At 46.7% G+C, this 18,556-nt stretch overlaps 1 protein-coding gene across 2 annotated transcripts in view; it reads right to left on the bottom strand.

Moving 5' to 3' along the window:
• Positions 1-24: 24 nt before the first annotated feature.
• Positions 25-18,556, bottom strand: part of IL13RA1 (interleukin 13 receptor subunit alpha 1) — a 68,894-nt gene continuing 50,362 nt past the window's right edge. For both annotated transcript variants that reach the window (XM_049644762.1, XM_049644761.1), the window contains 3 exons: positions 18,143-18,239; positions 15,641-15,725; positions 25-1,830 (listed from right to left, as the gene is read on the bottom strand). In XM_049644762.1, the coding sequence (XP_049500719.1) occupies positions 1,738-1,830; positions 15,641-15,725; positions 18,143-18,239 (275 nt within the window). In that variant the 3' untranslated portion in view covers positions 25-1,737. The remainder of the gene's footprint in view (positions 1,831-15,640; positions 15,726-18,142; positions 18,240-18,556) is intronic.

Genomic DNA, 18,556 nt, shown 5'->3' with positions numbered 1-18,556 from the left:
GGGGGGGGGGGGGGGGGGGGGGGGGGGGGGGGGGGGGGGGGAGGGCGAGGGGGACCCCTCAGTTCCACGCTTCGTTAAACCTGGAGGAAAGAGGAGGAGCAGAGGGGAACGTCTCTGTGCATGTGTTGTAGGGCTGGGTGCCGGTGGAGCCCTCACTTGGTAGGCCAAAAAAACCCCAAACAAAAATGGATACAAATGTTGGAGCCTCAGAAGCTATCGATAGAAGATGCAAAACCTACTCGTAACCACTTGGGGCAGCACGGGGGAAGGGGAAGACGGGACTCTCCTCTTCTGAAGTGAACGGCGAAGTTCTTTTTTTTCTTCTTTCTTTCTTTTTTAATGTTTATTTATTTTTGAGAGAGACAGAGACAGAATGCGAGTGGGTTAGGGGCAGAGAGAGAGGGAGACACAGAACGCGAAGCAGGCTCCAGGGTCCGAGCCGTCAGCGCAGAGCCCGACGCGAGGCTCGAACTCACCAGCTGTGAGATCACGACCTGAGCCGAAGTCGGACGCTCGACCGACCCAGCCACCCAGGCGCCCCTACGAACAGCGAAGTTCTAAGTGAGGAGAATACCTCCTTTCTGCTTAGAAAAATGCATAGAGAAATAGTAAGCGCTGAAAACCTTCAAACGAACGCAGACTCATGCAAGAAGTTCCATACAAAACATGCAAGAATCAGTCATTGCTTCTTAGTCGCCTCACGCTTTACCTGAGGTGCAGAGTCCTCCCTGCTCTTCTAGGTGTGCTGAGCAGCTTTATATTCTAATTGCTAGCGAAAGGGGACAGAAGGACACGACGGCGGGAACGGGGGGGCCGATGGGGCAGGGGAAACGGGTACGGGAACCGGGGAGCCGAAAGCTCTGGAAAATGACTGGTGGAGATAGAGGGGTCAGAAGAGAGGCGTCTCAACTGGACCGTCAACCCTTTGAGTGGTGCCTCCCACCCGGGGGCCTAGCACGATCTGGACACGGGCGGAGTATTTGACTGGAGTAGCAGAGGTGAAGAAGAAACAAGACGCCACGAGAGATGGCACGGGGCAGATCCCAACGCCCAATAAGGCATTCGACCTCCACTGCCCTTAAAAGCCTGCCACGGCTCTGAAAGGCTCTTGCTGTCGTGGCCACGCTCGTGGCCAACACTGACGCCCGGGCCTTCCAAAGCGGGGCAAGCTGCTGCTCAGGGGGCTGACGAGTCCGGACTGCTAAGGGTTTACAGAGCCACAAACACGCCGTGAGATCCCGAACAACGGATAATAGGTTTCATCAATTTCGTTTGTGACAGATTCCATCAAGTTCGTTTGGTAGATGCTCGCCGTGACTCAAGTCTGGCATTAGCGCCTGCATCCAGAATGAGATCCCCCCCCCCGCCCCCACATAAAATGCATCGGTGTGGTGGGACACAAAGCGTACAAAGCAGGCACAGAACCCTCAGAAGTCGTCACAACTCTGGATAAGATGACCTCTACCGCCATCACCGCTGTTTGCTTTGCCCCCTACTTTGAAGCCTTCGCGAGGGAGGTCTGCTTTTCTAATCCAACGACAATGACTCCGCTCTCTTCGCCAAAGAGCCCCTTGTGTTTAGTTTCTCAGTGCACGACTTGACATGAAGACCGTGGCTCTTACGAGCTGCCTGTTTTTAAATGGCCCAGTAGTTTCGCTTTCCATTTAACACGTTCCCAGATAACAAACGGAGAGTGGGATGAATCGTCACGTCGAAGGGTAAAATAAATTAGCCCCGTCACTGAGAGGCTCTCTTCAGGTTTTCTATCAGCACAACAGAGTCAGTTTCTTCTTTGGTTTGCTTCTCATAGATGTCGTACTTCTTCCAGTGCTGGAAGGGAAGAAAACACACACACGATGACTCTTCTAAACAATGTTCTCTCCCTGAGGACTCCCAGCCAGGGCCTAATTTTAGGTTTGCGTGCATGGAACCATGAGTGTATGCCTTCCTGTTACGGTTTTGATTTTTTTTTTTTTTTTTTTTGACCTAAGGATCTTCGTCTGTTTGAACAATGAAACGAAACAATCAGGAATTAACATGCGAGGTGGGGGGAGAGCGTGGGATCGTGACGCAGCGTTTAAGAGCTATGTCAGAGGAAAAGAAAAAAAAGAGCTATCTCAGGAGATACATTTGGGCATCTTCGAAACTGGAAACCGAGTCTCTTGAAGAAGAATAGGGTGGCAGTGCTTTTCCTTACTTTAACTGTCACTTCCTTTATTTTCTTACTACCCAAATGTGTCCTCTGTTCCAGAGATAGAATAGGCTCCAAATGTCAACCAGCATCTAGGCCAATGGCGGTATATAAAATGTCCCCCAAAAAGTCTTACCGCAGTTACAACTTTGTAAAGACCCTATATTAACAGTTTCACGTGACAGCATTTGCTAGAACCAGGAATTATGTGTAAGGTGAGCTCATCTTGAGCTCAATGTTAAGTGTGTCTCTTATGGTAAAAGCCAAGATCCTGGCCTTTGCCTTCTTTACTTATAACTCAAGGGAAAGGGTGGAACCTGAGCTCAGTCCCCTCATCTGTAAAATAAAGTCACTAGACGAAACCCGTTGTCTATGCAAACTATGGCGTAAGAGCAGAATCCAGCAGGCTGTTTTTGTAAATAAAGTTTTATTGGAACCCAGCCACGCCTATCGGCTTCTGTACTGTCCGTGGCCGCTTTCATGCTACTGCGGCGGAGTCGAGTTGTCGTGACGAGGACCGAAGGGCTCGGTAAGTCAAACATATTGACTATCTAGCTCTTCACAGAAAGCATATGGAGGGAAGAGTTGAGAAACGATGCTTAAAATTTCCAACTTCTTCTAAATTATTTAACCCTCACAGCCCTAGTAGAAGGGCTAAAATAAAAAATACTGACAATTCCAAGTGCTGCCACAGACACGGAGTAACGAGGTCCCTCATCTATTGTTGGCGGCAATGTCAAAGAGTACAGCCACTATGGAAGACAGTCTGATGGCGTCTTAGAAAATGAAGCGTACACTTACCGCATGACCCAGAAATCCCACTCTCAGGTATCCCCCCAAGAGAAAAGGGAACATCGATCTACACGCAGACCTCTACATGAATGTTTACAGTAGCCTTTGCTCATAAAAGCCCCAAAGTGGAACCGAGCCCAACGCCCTTGAACAAGTGAGTGGCTAAATCAACCGTGGTACAGCGCTACAATGGACTGTCGCTCAGCAACAAAAGGAAGTAAACTGCTGACACATGCAACAACGTGGATGTCTCTTAGATGCATTATGCCTAGTGAAACAAGCCAGACTCGAAAATGTAGGTATTTGATGATTCCAGTTGGAGGACATTCTGGAAAAGGTAAAAATTTAGGGACAGAAAGCAGATCAGTGGTTGCAAGGGTAGAGGGTCAGGAGCGAGGGGGTTGACTACTAAGGGGCATGAGGGAACTTTGCAGAGGACAATGAAGACGTTCCGTATCTTGACGGGAGCAGTGGCTACAAAAGTGCATACACTTGCTAAAACTCCTCTAACCGTAGGCTCAAGGAGTAAATTTTATTTGGCGTGAATCAAATCAACAAACCGGGAGTTTTGAAAACATGAGATGCAGAGACTTCAAATAAAAAAAAAAAACAATCTGAAAAAAATTCCATGACCTTGAAATAATGGCTTATTCAATAAATGGCACTGAGACAACTGGCTAAGCATTTGAAAAATAAAGTTAAGCCCTACTTGACGGCCCACGTGCGTAAATTCCCTGTGGATTAAAGACCTAAATGTAAAAAAACAAAATCAAGTAAGTTCTAGAAAAATACACTGGGCAACAACTACATAAGTCTGAGATACAAAGAGGCTTCCTACACATAGAAAATAAAGATCTGCATGCACAAAAAAGAAAAAAAACTTCCATACATCGTTAATCACCCTAAATTCCATACAAAGGCAATCAGATGACAAGCAAAGGATTAGTAGCTGATAGACCCAAAGAGCTTCACAAACTACAAGGTTTCCAAAAGATGAATATGGAAGGGAAAAAAATGGACAATGGACAAGAATTTCACAACAGAATTACTTCAAGCCGATGGACATACCAGAAAATATGAAAGTTGATACATAAAATTAAAACAAGATGCCCTTTGGGGAGCCTGAGTCAGTTGAGTGTCAGACTCTGAATTTCAGCTCAGGTCATGATCCCGGGGTCCTGGCATCGAGCCCCGCATGGGGCTTCGTGCTTCGAGCGTGGAGCCTGCTTAAGATTCTCTCTCCGTCTCTCTGCTCCTCTCCCCTGCTCTCACCCGCTCTCTCAAAAAAAGAAAAAAATCTTAAAACAAGATGCCCTTTTCTCATTTGTCAGTTGGCAAGATTTTTTTTTTTTTTAAATTAGATACACTCACGCTAGCAAAGGCGTGGCAAAACCACCACTGAGACACCACGGAGACACTGAGACAGGGTATATAAGTTGGTACAACCGACTTGTCATCTACGCTTCTTGTGAACGATTTCGGAGTATGTGTTCTAGCACTCCCCTTTCCTTAACACGAGGGAATCAGACTCTACATCTGAAACCAGGGTGTTTCATTTGACAACATATATTACATATTTTTATATATCAGTAAAACAGATCTACCTCATTTTCTTTGCCCTGTGCATAATATTTCATTGCCTGAATGCACCATAATTTATCGAAACAGTAACCGTAATAGATATTTACCCTGCATATCCTTTCTGGATGATAATGTGCCAATATTAATCACAGAGTTTAAGAAGCGTAATCTCCTTTGATCCGGCAATCTTACTTACAACAATTTATCCCCTCAAAATAATAAAACATATATGCTAATATAGCTGTGAAATGATCCCTATGATAATGACGTTTAGACGTCATCTAAATGCCCAGTAATAGGGACTTGGTTAGGTACGTTATGATATAGTCACACGATGGAATACTATTTAGCCATTAAAAAGTATATTATAGGCCAAGGTTGGCAAACTTTTTCTGTCAATGGCCAGATGATAAATATTTTCAGCTTTGAGTCTCTGTCCCAATAACTCACTCTGCTGTTACAGCACGACAACAGCCATAGATGACACGTAAATGAACAGGTATGGCTGGGTTCCAACAAAACGTTCAGGGACACTGACATTTGAATTTCAAATAGTTTTCATGTGCTAAGATGTAGTATTCTTCTTCGGACCTTTTCAACCCCTTAAAAGTATAACAACCACTCTTAGCTTGCAGGCTGTAGACAAACAAGCAGCAGACGGGATTTGGCCCGTGGTCTGTAGTTTACAGAGGATTTCTGGGAGAAATGCAGTGGTCGGCGGCATAGCTTCTGAATCTCCGCAGACGCCACCATAAAGAACACAGCAGGAAACAGAAGTCGGGTAAGTAGAGAGCAAAACTCGGACCCACAGACACAATCTACAACAAAACCGGGACAAAATGATGCCCCCCATGGACCCTGAGATATGAATGGTTAGAACAGATCAGAGCCAGCGACAAGAGCACAGTGGAATCCGTCATGGGGGAGGATGGGGAGGGGAACCAGCAGGACATTTGACAGATACGAGGACTCTAAAATAACCCGGACACCAGCAAGCTAATTTATGAACAGCAAGTGAGCCCGGCACGGGTCTGCCCTTTCGAATAGTGACTGGGTACGAGGAGTCCATGGTATAGCCTGGGAGCTGCCCGGCCCTTATGAACTCTTGAAATCACCCCAAGCTCCCTCCCCGGGCAAAGGGCCACTCTGAGGAGCCACCAGTGCACACAGACTCCACACTGGCCAGGACAGAGACAAGAGAGATCAAACAGAAAGTCCAGGTAGAAGTAGAGGAGGCAGGGGGCGCCTGGGTGGCTCAGTCGGTTGAGCTCAGGTTCATGATCTCGCAGTTCATGGGTTCTGGGTTTGAGCCCCACGACAGGCTCTGTGCTGACAGCTCAGAGCCTGGACCCTTCTATGGATTCTGTGTGTGTGTCTCTCTCTCTCTCTCTGGCCTTCCCCCACTTGTACTCTCTCTCTTTCTCTCTCAAAAATAAATTTCAAAAAACATTACAAAAAAAAGTAGGGGAGGCAAGACAAGGTGGGGGAGATTTCGGTAAGAAATTCACTATATTCTGAACAATTGTAAAAAGTGCTAGAAGATGGAACTCCATAGCCATGAAACTGGGGAAAAAAGAAAACTATCCTAAATCAAGCCTCCTTCTAAAACATCAGGGAAATGAATTTCATGTAAAAATCAGCAACAGAATAAAATCCTGGCAGAATTAAAACATGCAAGAATGTCCCCTCAAATTACATGAAATTATAGTCCAATATTTTAAAGCTAGCTCACATATATTAAGAAAAAGTTATATGATAGGAAAATAATGTACATGATGTGAAAGAACATAAACATTTAGAATAAGAACAACTCAGAAATGACCTGTTAAGATTCAGGAAAGAATGAGAAGGAAAAGAAAATCATTTCAGAAATGAAGATTAAGCTAAAAGGAACACGGGGTAAATGAACACAACAGATAATACCTCAAGAGAAACAGCAGATGAAAAGCAGGGGTTTTTTTTTAACTAAAAAAAAAATGAGGGGGCACCCGGGTGGCTCAGTCGGTTAAGCGTCCAATTCTTGATCTCAGCTCAGGTCATGATCTCAAGGTTCGGGAGTTCGAGCCCCGAGTCGGGCCCTGCACTGATGGTGCGGAGCGTGCTTGGGATTCTGTCTCTCCTTCTCTCTGCACCTCCCCTGCTTGTGCTCTCTCTCTCTCTCTCTCCCTCCCGAGATAAACAAATAAACTCAAGAAAAAATTTTTTTAAAAAATGAGAGGCCCCTGGCTAGCTCAGTCAGAAGAGCATGTGACTCTTGATTTCGGGGTTGTAAATTCGAGCCCCGTGTCGGGTGTAGACATTTAAAAAACACGAAGGCAGGTAAAGATTATTCAAGAGGATGTAACAAATACAGAAGATGGGCAAAGAAAAGGGAACACAATAACTGAAATCCAGAAGTGGAGACATGTTTACTGAAATTAAAAAAAGAACGACATCTGAAACTACATACTGAAAGGGGCACACCATATCCCTCAGAGAATCAGGCCAGGCTGACCAACACCACCACCAAGGCACGTTCTGGCAAAATTACTGGACATTGAAAAAAAAAAAAAAACTTTTGACAACCAGACAGAAAAGACCAAGTGTTTGTTTGTTTTTAAGTAAGCTCGACAGCCACCGTGGGGCCCGAACTCACAACCCCGAGATCGAGAGTCGCACGCTCCACCGACTGACTGAGCCAGCCAGGTGCCCCAAGACCAAGTGTTTTAACGCAGAGAGAAAATTATATTGTCAGCCGACTTCGACATTTTATGCCAGAAGAAAGTGGATGCCATATTTAAGATACCCGAGGCAAGAACATGTGAGCCATGGACTTTGTATCTAGCTAAACTGATTTTCAATGATTAATGCAGCAAAGTCCATCAATGTGCAAATAATTCAGGAAACGTTGGTCCCCTGAATCCTCCCTGAGAAAACTTTTAGAGCTTCCAACCACCAAAGTGACTGGGGAGACATGAACATAAAGACCAGTAGTGAGCAGAAATACCCCCACGGAACGAAGACCAAACGTAGGCTATAGGGGACACACCGTAGTATGTAAGTTACATGCACTGACAATGCAGACACTGGACAGCTTTCGAAACAGACAGACAGAGGGGAGGACACAGGGAAAAACTGCCCTTTTTAGTGATCACTGAAACTTATTTTATAATTTGTCAAATGCTCAGAAATTCCTTCAGTTGCACCTGCTACTTTCTCATCTGTTAAATTCAAATAAAATTAAATATGAGCATGTCGTTAAAACTTATCATATGGTTGGCTAAGAGTCTAGACTGGAGAATCAGGATGCCTGGGTTCGGGTCCCACTTCTGACACGTGCTCGTTAAGTTTGGATCCTAGCTCTGCTGTGTCCTCGCAATGTGATCTGGAGCGAGCCACACATTACCACCACCCGCCCCCCCTTCCCTCCCCCCACCCCCCTGCCGCCCTGCCATGGTACCTCACCGTCCTCATCCGTGTACTGGAGAGAATACCAACTGCAAGAGGGGATCAAACTAACGAGGGAAGTGCTTAGAAGAGTGTCTGTTACAAAGCAGAAGTTCAGTAAGTACAAGCCATTATTACTGTCGTCATTATTACCCCACTGACCAATAAAAGTTCCATTTCTCTATGTTGTTCCCACAACATTCAAGAGGGTTCTGTCTGGGTCACAGGATGAAGAGTGATTTTTAGCCTTTTCTCTTTTGGTCTTGTGTATTTCTCATGTCTCTGTAATGAATACATATTGCTTTTAAAAGGAAAAATATTTTCATTTTTAAAAAATGCGTGCTGAACATCACACCTTCATTGGTTTCTAGTCATTAGACCCAATGGGTTAGCTGTGGTGGACAGGAAGAAAACCAATTTATTTTAACAAAGTGAACAGCGCAGAAGAGATGGCTTCCAAGAAGACATTCATTTTTTCGATTGCCTTTTTTCGTTCCTAAAACTTGGACTATTCTCATTTCCACCCATTATCAGCATCATGGCCTTTTCCTGAGGACTGCTTCTATGAATATGTCTATGTAAGAAAAGGGAACAAATGCTCTGACCTGTTGTTCAATTTCGTAAATTATATGCCAGTCTCATTTCAAAATTACTTGTAGAAAAAAAACTGAACCCACAAAATTACCAGTCCATAATTCAGCTCACACTGCCAATTTTTTAAAACAAGGTAATCAACAACAGAATAATGGCCAAATATGAAAAACATCGTAGATGGAAAACAAATCAGTGTTTGGGAAGAAAACATGACCGGCTTTTGGTTGTTAGTCATCCAATTCTAGAAAAGGCAGCACGCTATACAGGCTTTTATATTTTAAAGAAAAAAATTTCGTGGCACAGTGGAATGCTAAATCCCAATTTAAGAAGACTTTCAAGATTTGGTTATTTCCCACAGTGAATTTTCCATAGAAGTGAAGTGGGCCTCAAGGCCACCTAAGCACCATGCAAAACACTGGCCTTTTGTAGGAATACAAGTCGACAGATTACATGCCCCAGTCTTCTGCAGATCAACGTTCACAAAGAAAGTGGAACAATATGAATTGTGGATCGCCATGCCTCGAAAATCGCTGCAGCTTAAAACAGACCCAGTTGAGGGGCGCCTGGCTGGCTCAGTCAGTAGAGCGTGCGGCTCTTGATCTCGGGGTTGTGAGTTCGAGTCCCACGTTGGGGGTAGAGATTACTTAAAAGCGGCGGGCGGGGGGCGACTGAGTGGCTCAGTTGGTTAAGCGTCCTACTCTTGATTTCAGCTCAGGTCATGATCTCTCGGTCGTGAGATCGAGCCCTTTGTCGGGCTCTGCAATGAGTGTGGAGCCTAATTGGGATTCTCATTCTCTCTCTGTCTCAAAATAAATAAACATTAAAAGAAAAAAAAAGAACCAGTTGAATGTGGTGTGAAGGGAACTAATTTGGTACCATTTGATGGACCCAAACCCCGCTTCACAATGAAAATGAAAGGGAAAGAATGAAAGGCGTATCTGCCTTCCTAGCAGAAACAGAATTTCAGAACAACCAAAAAGCCTTGGAGTACTAAGGGCCAGCTCATAAATGTAGTTTCGATGATAGGAAAATCATCATTTCACGACGCCTGCTGAAATCATTGATTTGATCGATGAGACCAAGCGGCACAAAAAAGCATCAGCTGAAGAGCTGACAGGGTGCTAACTTAGCACCACGAGGACTATCTCCAGGCGGCACGGGGCTGGAAATCAGTGTAAATGGCTGGAGGGGACACCCCGTCAGCACCTTAAACACAGCGCTCAATCTCAGCCTCCCTAACGGTGGGAGGACTGGATACTACCTGTCTCCCAACAAGTGGAAAAGTTTTACAATGGACTGTTACACGAGAGTAAAGAACGGATCACTTTGAAAGCGCAGCCATGCTATTTTGGTTACGTTCCTGGTTTTTCTTTTCTTCCTCTTCCTCTTCTTTTTTTTTTTTTTTTTTTGCATTCCTTGTTTTTAAAGATACACACTGAAGTGGAAAAAAAAAAACAAACCACAAAAACCAACAACTCAGCAGCATTTGGAAGTCAACTCCAAGTTATCGAGCCGCTTTCCAATCAGGAATGTTAAACTGGCACGGTACTGAAAACATAATTGGTTTCCAAGAAGCGGGGGAAGAATAGATCATTTTTTACGGGTGAAAAAGAAAGGCAGAGGCAGGAGGAGAAGCAATTCCCTCCGCACAGCCCCCTGCCCCCAGACATGGCCCGCAGCCCAATTAGTCACAAAGAAAAAGGCAAGCAGCAGAGCAACAGGAAGAAACGCTGTTGGCCACAGCGTTACCATGGGGACAAGCAAAACACTGTCAAAACAGTGGAAACCTTAAGGAAAACTATACGGAGGATTTCATTTATTTGCGGCCACACCCACGTAAGTTTCTGAAAAGAACCACTACAGGTGGTGTAGCGTGGAAGAGGAGCGTTTAGAAAGGGCATGGCTTATTTTTCAGGCTCAGGAGACACCAACTTTGGGCTACGATGGCTTCAGGTTCAGGTTCTGCAATGGCCTGTCTGTATGACAGTCCTGGAGAAAGGTCTCTCAGGCGCCCACTGCCCCCTTCTCTAAAATGAAGGGGTAGGACTAGCATCTAAGAGTTTTAAAAACTGACAATTAAAGGTAAATAATTCGGGGCGCTCAGATGGCTCAGTCGGTTGAGCGTCCGACGTCGGCTCAGGTCACGATCTCGAGGTTCGTGAGTTCGAGCCCCGCATCGGGCTCTGGGCTGACAGCTCAGAGCCTGGAGCCCGTTTTGGATTCTGTGTCTCCCTCTCTCTGGCCCTCCCCTTCTCACACTCTGTGTGTGTGTGTCTCTCTCTCTCAAAAATAAATAAACATTAAAAAAAAAAAGATAAATAATTCAACATGTAAAACATCCACCTCACTGGATGACCCCTAGGGCCATGTTCATTCTATAATTCGATAATTCTAGAAGTCAAAGGCTCATCTTTCTGCTGCATATACAGTTCAATTGATAAGGCTTGGTGCCGTGCAGAGAAAAGATGATTCATTTGCTTAAAAAGAAAACATGAAAATTTGTTCCATTCCCCTTTCCCCTGTCTGGCATTTGTATTACACTTTTAGTTTTAAACCCTGATTTCATTTAATGGTCTGCAACCACCACAAACAAAAACATCTTATGCTTTTAGCGGTCCATCTTGTCAGCGTATCCGCCTCGCTAAATTATAGAATTCTCTGACTCATCGGGATAACATATTATCCTCTACACAGCAAATTGAAAAAAAGCAATTTTCCCATCTCTGAGACAGATAATTGATCTGATTTCGCTGTCGATGTTACTGCCGTTCACTCTATCACTCAGGCTCGAAACCTTGAGATTATTTTTACTCCGTACCTTTCATCGCCCACAGAGTCCCCAAGTTGTAATGAGTCGCCTTCAATAATGTCTCTTGCGTCAATCTCCCCTGCTACCACCTAAGTTCAAGTCCCTATTATCTCTCAAACTCAGATGGCCAAAATATTCTCTTTTCCCTTAATAACTTGTACAGGGCTTCTTTTATTACAAAAGTAATATGTGCTCGTGATAGGCAATCTGGAAATTTCAGAAAGGTAGAGAATAACATCAATTATCCACGCGGTCCTTCTGCCCAGATGATCATTTTGACTCCTTTCTTTCCACTCACTGTTCTATGCGTACATTCGTGTGGTTTTATAAAAGTTAGGATTGTAATGTACTATGCAGTTATGATGTTTCTTACTCTTGTACCAGGAGCAGTTCGCTGTGACATCAAATGCTTTGAAAACCTAACCTGGTTTTTCACTAATTCTCCATTGTGGGTGTCTCACTGGCTTCTAAAGTCTTCGTGTTAGAGACAGACGCTGCACTGACCATCCCGGTGCCATTGTTGGATTATCTCCTCATCCTAAAAGTATAATTGTAAGATCACAGATTCTTGTTACGTGTTCCCAAGTTGCCCTCCACAAAGTGCGTGAGAAGTGCCAGGCCCCCACCCCCACCGTCCCACTTGCTGGCATGGGCTACTATCACTCTTTACAAACTTATTGGGCCGGAAATTTATCTTATCGATGCTCGGGCTGTATGTCCTGTATGTATTCGTGAGTCCAAACGCGTGTTCACAGATATTGGGCGTTCGTACCGCGGCACTTGGGCTCGTCTTCGTTCTGCTGAGAGGGGTAGCAAACTCAAAGGTGTTTCAGGGGTCTGGCACGTGAGTTACCTCAACATGTGAAACCACGGCGGGAACCGGGAACGAGAGGGCCAGAGATGAACTGGAAGAGTGTGCGCCATGCCAAATGGAAAGATTTTAAATACGCCACGCTGGCCAAACAAAGCGTGTATGTGGCAAGTTCAGGACTGGGTTCCCAGGTGGCTCCCATGGCTACCCCTCTAATCCATTCCCTCCAGATTGATGTCAGAATCGTACTCCTTTTACCTCCCCATGTGAGGCCAGCCGGAATGCGACTCCAAACCTTTTTCTCGGAGCTCCCCTACCCCAACCCTCTCTATCAAACGGAACTCTCAGAAGGTAGTGAGGTTCCTGGGGACAAACACTCTATCTTACAAGAGGCAATGCAGCAGAGTGGAAAGAGAGAGAGAGAGAGAGAGAGAGAGAGAGAGAGAGAGAGAGACAACTCCAGGATCAGACAGTTCTGGGTCAAATCCCACCTTACTACCTACTAGCTGTGTGACTGCAGTCAAGTGACTTAGCCTCACTGAGGCTTCGTCTCCTCATCTGTACTAAAACAAGAAAACGGCACTACAGCACCTACACCAAAGGACGGTTACGAGCATGGAAGAAGGGAATAGAAGCAAAGCACCGAATAAATACACTGTATGACGTAGTACCCTTTCCATGACTGCTTAGAGGCGCTCATGTACCCGCACAGACCTCAACCTCCTTCCTAAGGAAAATAGTCATGACAGCATTTTCCTTTCTTTTTATTTGAGAGACAGAGAGAGAGAGAGCAGGCATGCGAGTGGGGGAGACGGGCAGAGGGAGAGAGACAGAATCCCGAGCGGGCTCCACACTCAGTGCCCAGCCCGACACAGGGCTCGATCCCATGACCCCGGGATCATGACCTGAGCCGAAATCAAGAGTTGGACGCTAGGGGCGCCTGGGTGGCTCAGTCAGTTGGTTGATTGACTGGCTCAGGTCATGATCTTGCAGTTCGTGGGTTCGAGCCCCGTGCCGGGCTCTGTGCTGACAGCTCGGAGCCTGGAGCCTGCTTCGGATTCTGTGTCTCCCTCCCTCTCTCTCTCAAATAAATAAACATTCAAAAAAACAAAAAGAGTTGAACGCTCAACCAACTGAGCCACCCAGGCGCCCCAGAACAGTGTTCTTCAAAGTGTCTCCACAAACTATCTTGCCAGAACAGGAATCACCTGTGAGCTCCCGTTCACTACGCAGATTCCCGGGACCCATCCCAGACCTCCTGAATCGGACTTTCTGGAGGCGGGGTCCGGGGGCCCCTATTCTCACAAGGGTTTCAGTTGGTCGTGACTCAACTAAAGACGAAGAACCAGTGGTTGCCATATTCACCTGAGTTACACTTGACTTCTGCCTCACGGTGCCCCACCCTCAGGGTCTGGCAGTATGACCATGCCTTGATGAAAGACTGATCCAGAAGAATCCTCCTCTGAAAGCAAATCAGCCTCCCTGCCTTCCTTCCTGAGCTGTATATCATCGCTGCTATTGTGAATCACTTGCTATTAAGAGAATTGTTTGGGGAGGGGTGCCTGGCTGACTCAGTTGGTTCGGCGTGTGACTCCTGCTCTCAGGGTCATGGGTTTAAGCCCCTTGTTGGGGGTAGAGCTTACTTAAAAAAGAAACCGTCTGGAGATGCACAAGAATGGGAAAGCATCCACAGTAATACTAATCGCTAACGCGTACTAAGCACCAGTAATGGTACCGGGCATGTTAAGCAGTCTGTATGTATTAAATTAATCTAAACCACAGAACGACACCAAGAGGCGGGCGGTATCATTACCTTCATGTTACAAATGAGAAAACTGAGGCACAGAGAGGTTAGGGAAGTTACCTAAGGTCAGACAGATGGTAAATGAGATTTGAATCCAGACAATGTGACTCCAGAGCCCAGGCTATCATGTACTATGCTGTACGATTTCACTAAATTAACTGCCCTGGGCCTGATATTACTAATTTAAGATATATGTAATAATGCTGATATTTATTCCATTTAGTGTCCTTATTATTTTCTTTGGGTGAATGTACTTATCGGAGAAACCTGAAACTCTTCGGGTCCCCTGGGGTCTTCGCTTTTCTAGCCACGAATTCCAGCATGAGAGTCTGCAGCAAACGAACTGTAACAGTTGGGGTGAGTTTGTCTTTGGAGGCCAGCTTTCCAGGCACCAACATGAACAAAATCTATGTCCATGTTTACCCTATCTTTCTATTTCCCCAAATCACCAAGAGGCAGAAACCCTGCCCTTTGCACTGGTTTCATCTGGAAGGCTCCTCTCACTGAGGGTTTGGACTGAACAGATTCCCTACCCCGGAGAGAACAAAGCCCAGCGATATGAGCTGGGCAAAGTATCCCGAGGACTTCTCAAATGGTCTGCGTAGTCTGAGATACAAAATTGTTTAACTTATTTTTAAAAATTTTTAACTGTTTCTTATTGAGAGACAGAGCATGAGCAGGGGAGGGGCAGAGAGAGGGGGAAACACAGAATCCGAAGCCGGCTCCACGCTTCGAGCGGTCAACACAGAGCCCGACGCGGGGCTCGAACTCACAAACTGTGAGATCACGACCTGAGCCGAAGTCGGACGCTCAACCGACTGAGCCGCCCAGGCGCCCCTTATTTTTTATTTTAAGTGGGCTCTATGCCCAATGTGGGGTTCAAACTCATGGCCCTGAGATCAAGAAGTGCATGCCCCAACAGACTGAGCCAGCTGTGTACTGTGAGATGCAACATTTTAAATCACCTCTTCTTTAATCTTTTAGGTAAAATGTAGTTTAAAATAATCAATTTTGCATTTTCTTTTAGAGAGAGAGACAGCAAGAGAGTGTGTGCAAGTGGGGGAGAGGCAGAGGGAGAAGGAGAGAGAGAATCTTGAGAATCTTAATCCACACCCAGCACAGAGCCCAATGCAGGGCTTGATCTCATGACCGGGAAATCATGACCCGAGCTGAAATTAAGAGTCGGACACAACTGACTGAGCTACCCAAGTGCCCCAAAATAACCAATTTTGAAATAAAGTACTGATACATATTTCAACACGGATGAACCACATTATGCGAAGTGAAAGAAGCCAGACACAAAAGGACAAATATTGTAGGATTCCACTTACACGAGGTACCCAGAATAGGCAAACTCATAGAGACAGAAAGTAGAAAAGAGGTGGCCAGCTCCTGGGGGGAATGGGAAGTCCGCGTTTAACGGGCACGGTTTCTATCTGGGATGATGAAAGAGTTCTGGAGATAGCGATAATGGTTGCACGACACTGTTGAACGTACTCAATGCCATTGAGACGTACACTTAAAAAGGGTCAAAACGGCACATTTTCTGGGTTTGTTTTTGTTTTTGTTTTTTACAAATCCCACAGCCTCCGAACAAAACCCAGTTTTGAACTTCATGGAATCAGTGCTTACCAGGCTGTCATCATTCTGGTCTCCAAACATTTCTTTAAAAATCTTGCCAGGATCAGGAATTGGAGGGAATATAATGATCTTGAGCCTTTAAGAAAACAGAGACATTTTTTGATCAAATCTTCCAGTCCACAGAAACGTCCCATTTAAATAAAGGCACTTTATTTTTTTTTTTCAACGTTTATTTATTTTTGAGACAGAGAGAGACAGAGCATGAACAGGGGAGGGGCAGAGAGAGAGAGGGAGACACAGAATCCGAAACAGGCTGCAGGCTCCGAGCGGTCAGCACAGAGCCCGACGCGGGGCTCGAACTCACGGGCCGCGAGATCATGACCTGAGCCGAAGTCGGAGGCCCAACCGACCAAGCCACCCAGACGCCCCTAAATAAAGGCACTTTAAAAGAAGGCTTGGACAAAAGATATGGTGCACTAGTCATCTTTAGTGATAAAGCAGCCGTGAATAAAATTCCAAAAGAAGCTCAGAAACCCATGTCCTTACAGCACCCAAGTATGGGTGCAACAAGGGGGCCGTCAGGATAAACACACTGCTCATACTCTTACCGTTAAAAAAAAAATTTCTTTTTACGTTTATTTAGTTTTGAGAGACAGAGTCAGTCAGACAGAGCACAAGTGGGGGAGGTGTAGAGAGAGAAGGAGACACAGAATCCCATGCAGGCTCTAGGCTCCGAGCAAGCCTTCGGCACAGAGCCCGACGCAGGGCTCGAACCCACGAACTGCGAGATCGTGACCTGAGTCGAAGTCGGTCACCCAACCGACCGGGCCACCCAGGCGCCCCACTCTCATCGTTTTTAAAACTATTTTCCAGCTTGGGGCACCTGGGTGGCTAACTGGGTGAGGCGTCTGACTCTTGATTTCGACTCAGGTCATGATCTCGTGGTTCATGAGACTGAGCCCCGCGTCAGCACGGAGGCTGCTTGCCCGCTCGCTCGCCCCCCCCCGCCCCCGCAAGATAAATTTGAAAAAAACCACAAATGTTTTTTCCAGCTTAAATGAGATCTATTCAAGGGAAAAAAATTGTACACGTGTGAGGTGAACAACATGATGTTGTACGTTATGAAACGGTGACCACGATCAAGCAAATTAACACACCCATCACCTCACACGGTTATGACTGTGCGTGCGTGGGTGTGTGCGCGCGTGCGTGAGCTGTCCCCTATAATTGAATAACGGCGCTTTACTCATCATAGGCCAGATGGGGGCTCATTGCTTATAATTTCAAAAAAAAAAAAATCTTCCGAGAACAGGGTTCATTCCTCTTTTTACTTTCTTCTTTTCTCCTCTCCCCATCTTTATGCCTCAGACTACCCTTTGGTGGCCCCACCTCATCTCCCAGGCTCTGAACATCGGCGTGGCCCAGGGCTCTGTCTCTCGCCCTCTGGCCCTCTCACTGTACGAGCGCTCTCTTCCAGTCTTAGGGCTTCGGGTCCAGTTACACGCCGAGGGCTCCCCAGATTCCATCTCCGGCCCAGACCTCCCCTCGAAACTCCAGATTCATCGCACGACTACCCCTGTGACATCCCTACTTGGGTGTCTAACGGCCATCTGGAACTGACATTCCAAACTGAGTCTTCCCCTTTGCCCCAGGGCCAGCGCTCCGCACAATCTTCTCCCTCTCAGCCGACGGCTCCAGCGTTCACCCAAACCTGAGCTCTCCGTGAACCCTCAGTTTCCCTCGGGCCTCACGGGCAAGCGGCCATCAGCAAGCGCTCTCAGCTCTACCTTCCGAATGCGTCCCACCTCTGACCGCGTCTTACTACCGCCATCACTAACCTCCTAGGCCAGGCTTCCCACGTCTTTACCCCCCAAAAGGCGGCAGCACCTTCTGACCAGCCCACCCGCTTCCGTTCCTGCCCGAGCCAGCTCTTCATTCGGCAGTGTCGGTGACCTTTCATGACAGTAAAATCAGGGCGGGGTCCTTTCCCCGCCTAACACTCTGCAACGATTCCCCCTCATGCTGAGGACGAAATCTCAATTCCCCCGCCACGGCCCACGTGATCTGGCTCCGCCAACCTCTCCAGCCTCATCTGGCGCTCGCCCCTTGCGCGCACCGAGTGCCGTCTCTCTACCGACCAGAGAGAGACAACTTGGTGAAGTTCTCTTTCCCGCAGCTTTAAAGTAGCAGCTTGCCCTGCATTAATACTGGACGGGTCATTGAATGCGTCACGCCAAGACTTCATTCCAAGCGCTACCGCCTTTGGCCGTATTAGGCATCTGAAAGAGCAGGGTGAACACGGGGCCTGTCGATGATCCCAAACACACGCGAAGGGAACGGTGCCGGAGCGGGGCCGCGGGAAATTAACGCGACACCTTCCTCCCCAGAAAATGGGCACGGTAATCCCTCTGGGCCGCGCCATACTACCAAAAGCCGTTGATAGCCAAAGTGCTCCTAATACGTGGGGCGAGCACCAAACGCTCTCACGAACAGTAGGAACTGGAGAGGAAGGGCCAACAGAAGCCGCCAAGCCGACCGGGGCGGCCGCCTCACCTTTTGAGATAAAGCAGGAGGACTATGATGGCACCCGCAACGATGACCGGGGTGGCGAGCAGCATGGTTATATAGAATGTGGGGTCGGCGTTCTCACCTGGCAAACGGAAAGCAAACAAAAAGACATGAGAAATCAAACCCTTTTGGGGGCGGGGGGGGAAACAACAAGCAACCGTTGGATCAAACTAGCGAGATCGCAGCTTTCTCTGCACTCTACCCCAACCTGTTTTCCAACTCTTCAATTCTATTTTTAAGGTTTTTTAATGCTTATTTATTTCTCAGAGAGAGAGACAGAGAGACAGAGAGAGAGAGAGAGAGAGAGAGAGACAGACTGTGAGCAGGGGAGGGGCAGAGACAGAGGGAGACACAGAATCCGAAGCAGGCTCCAGGCTCCGAGCTGTCAGCACAGAGCCG

Source organism: Panthera uncia, chromosome X, assembly GCF_023721935.1.
Source record: "Panthera uncia isolate 11264 chromosome X, Puncia_PCG_1.0, whole genome shotgun sequence".
Taxonomy (NCBI): domain Eukaryota; kingdom Metazoa; phylum Chordata; class Mammalia; order Carnivora; family Felidae; genus Panthera; species Panthera uncia.
The sequence above is the reverse complement of the archived record's forward strand: the minus strand, read 5'-3'. Positions and strand labels throughout refer to the sequence as shown.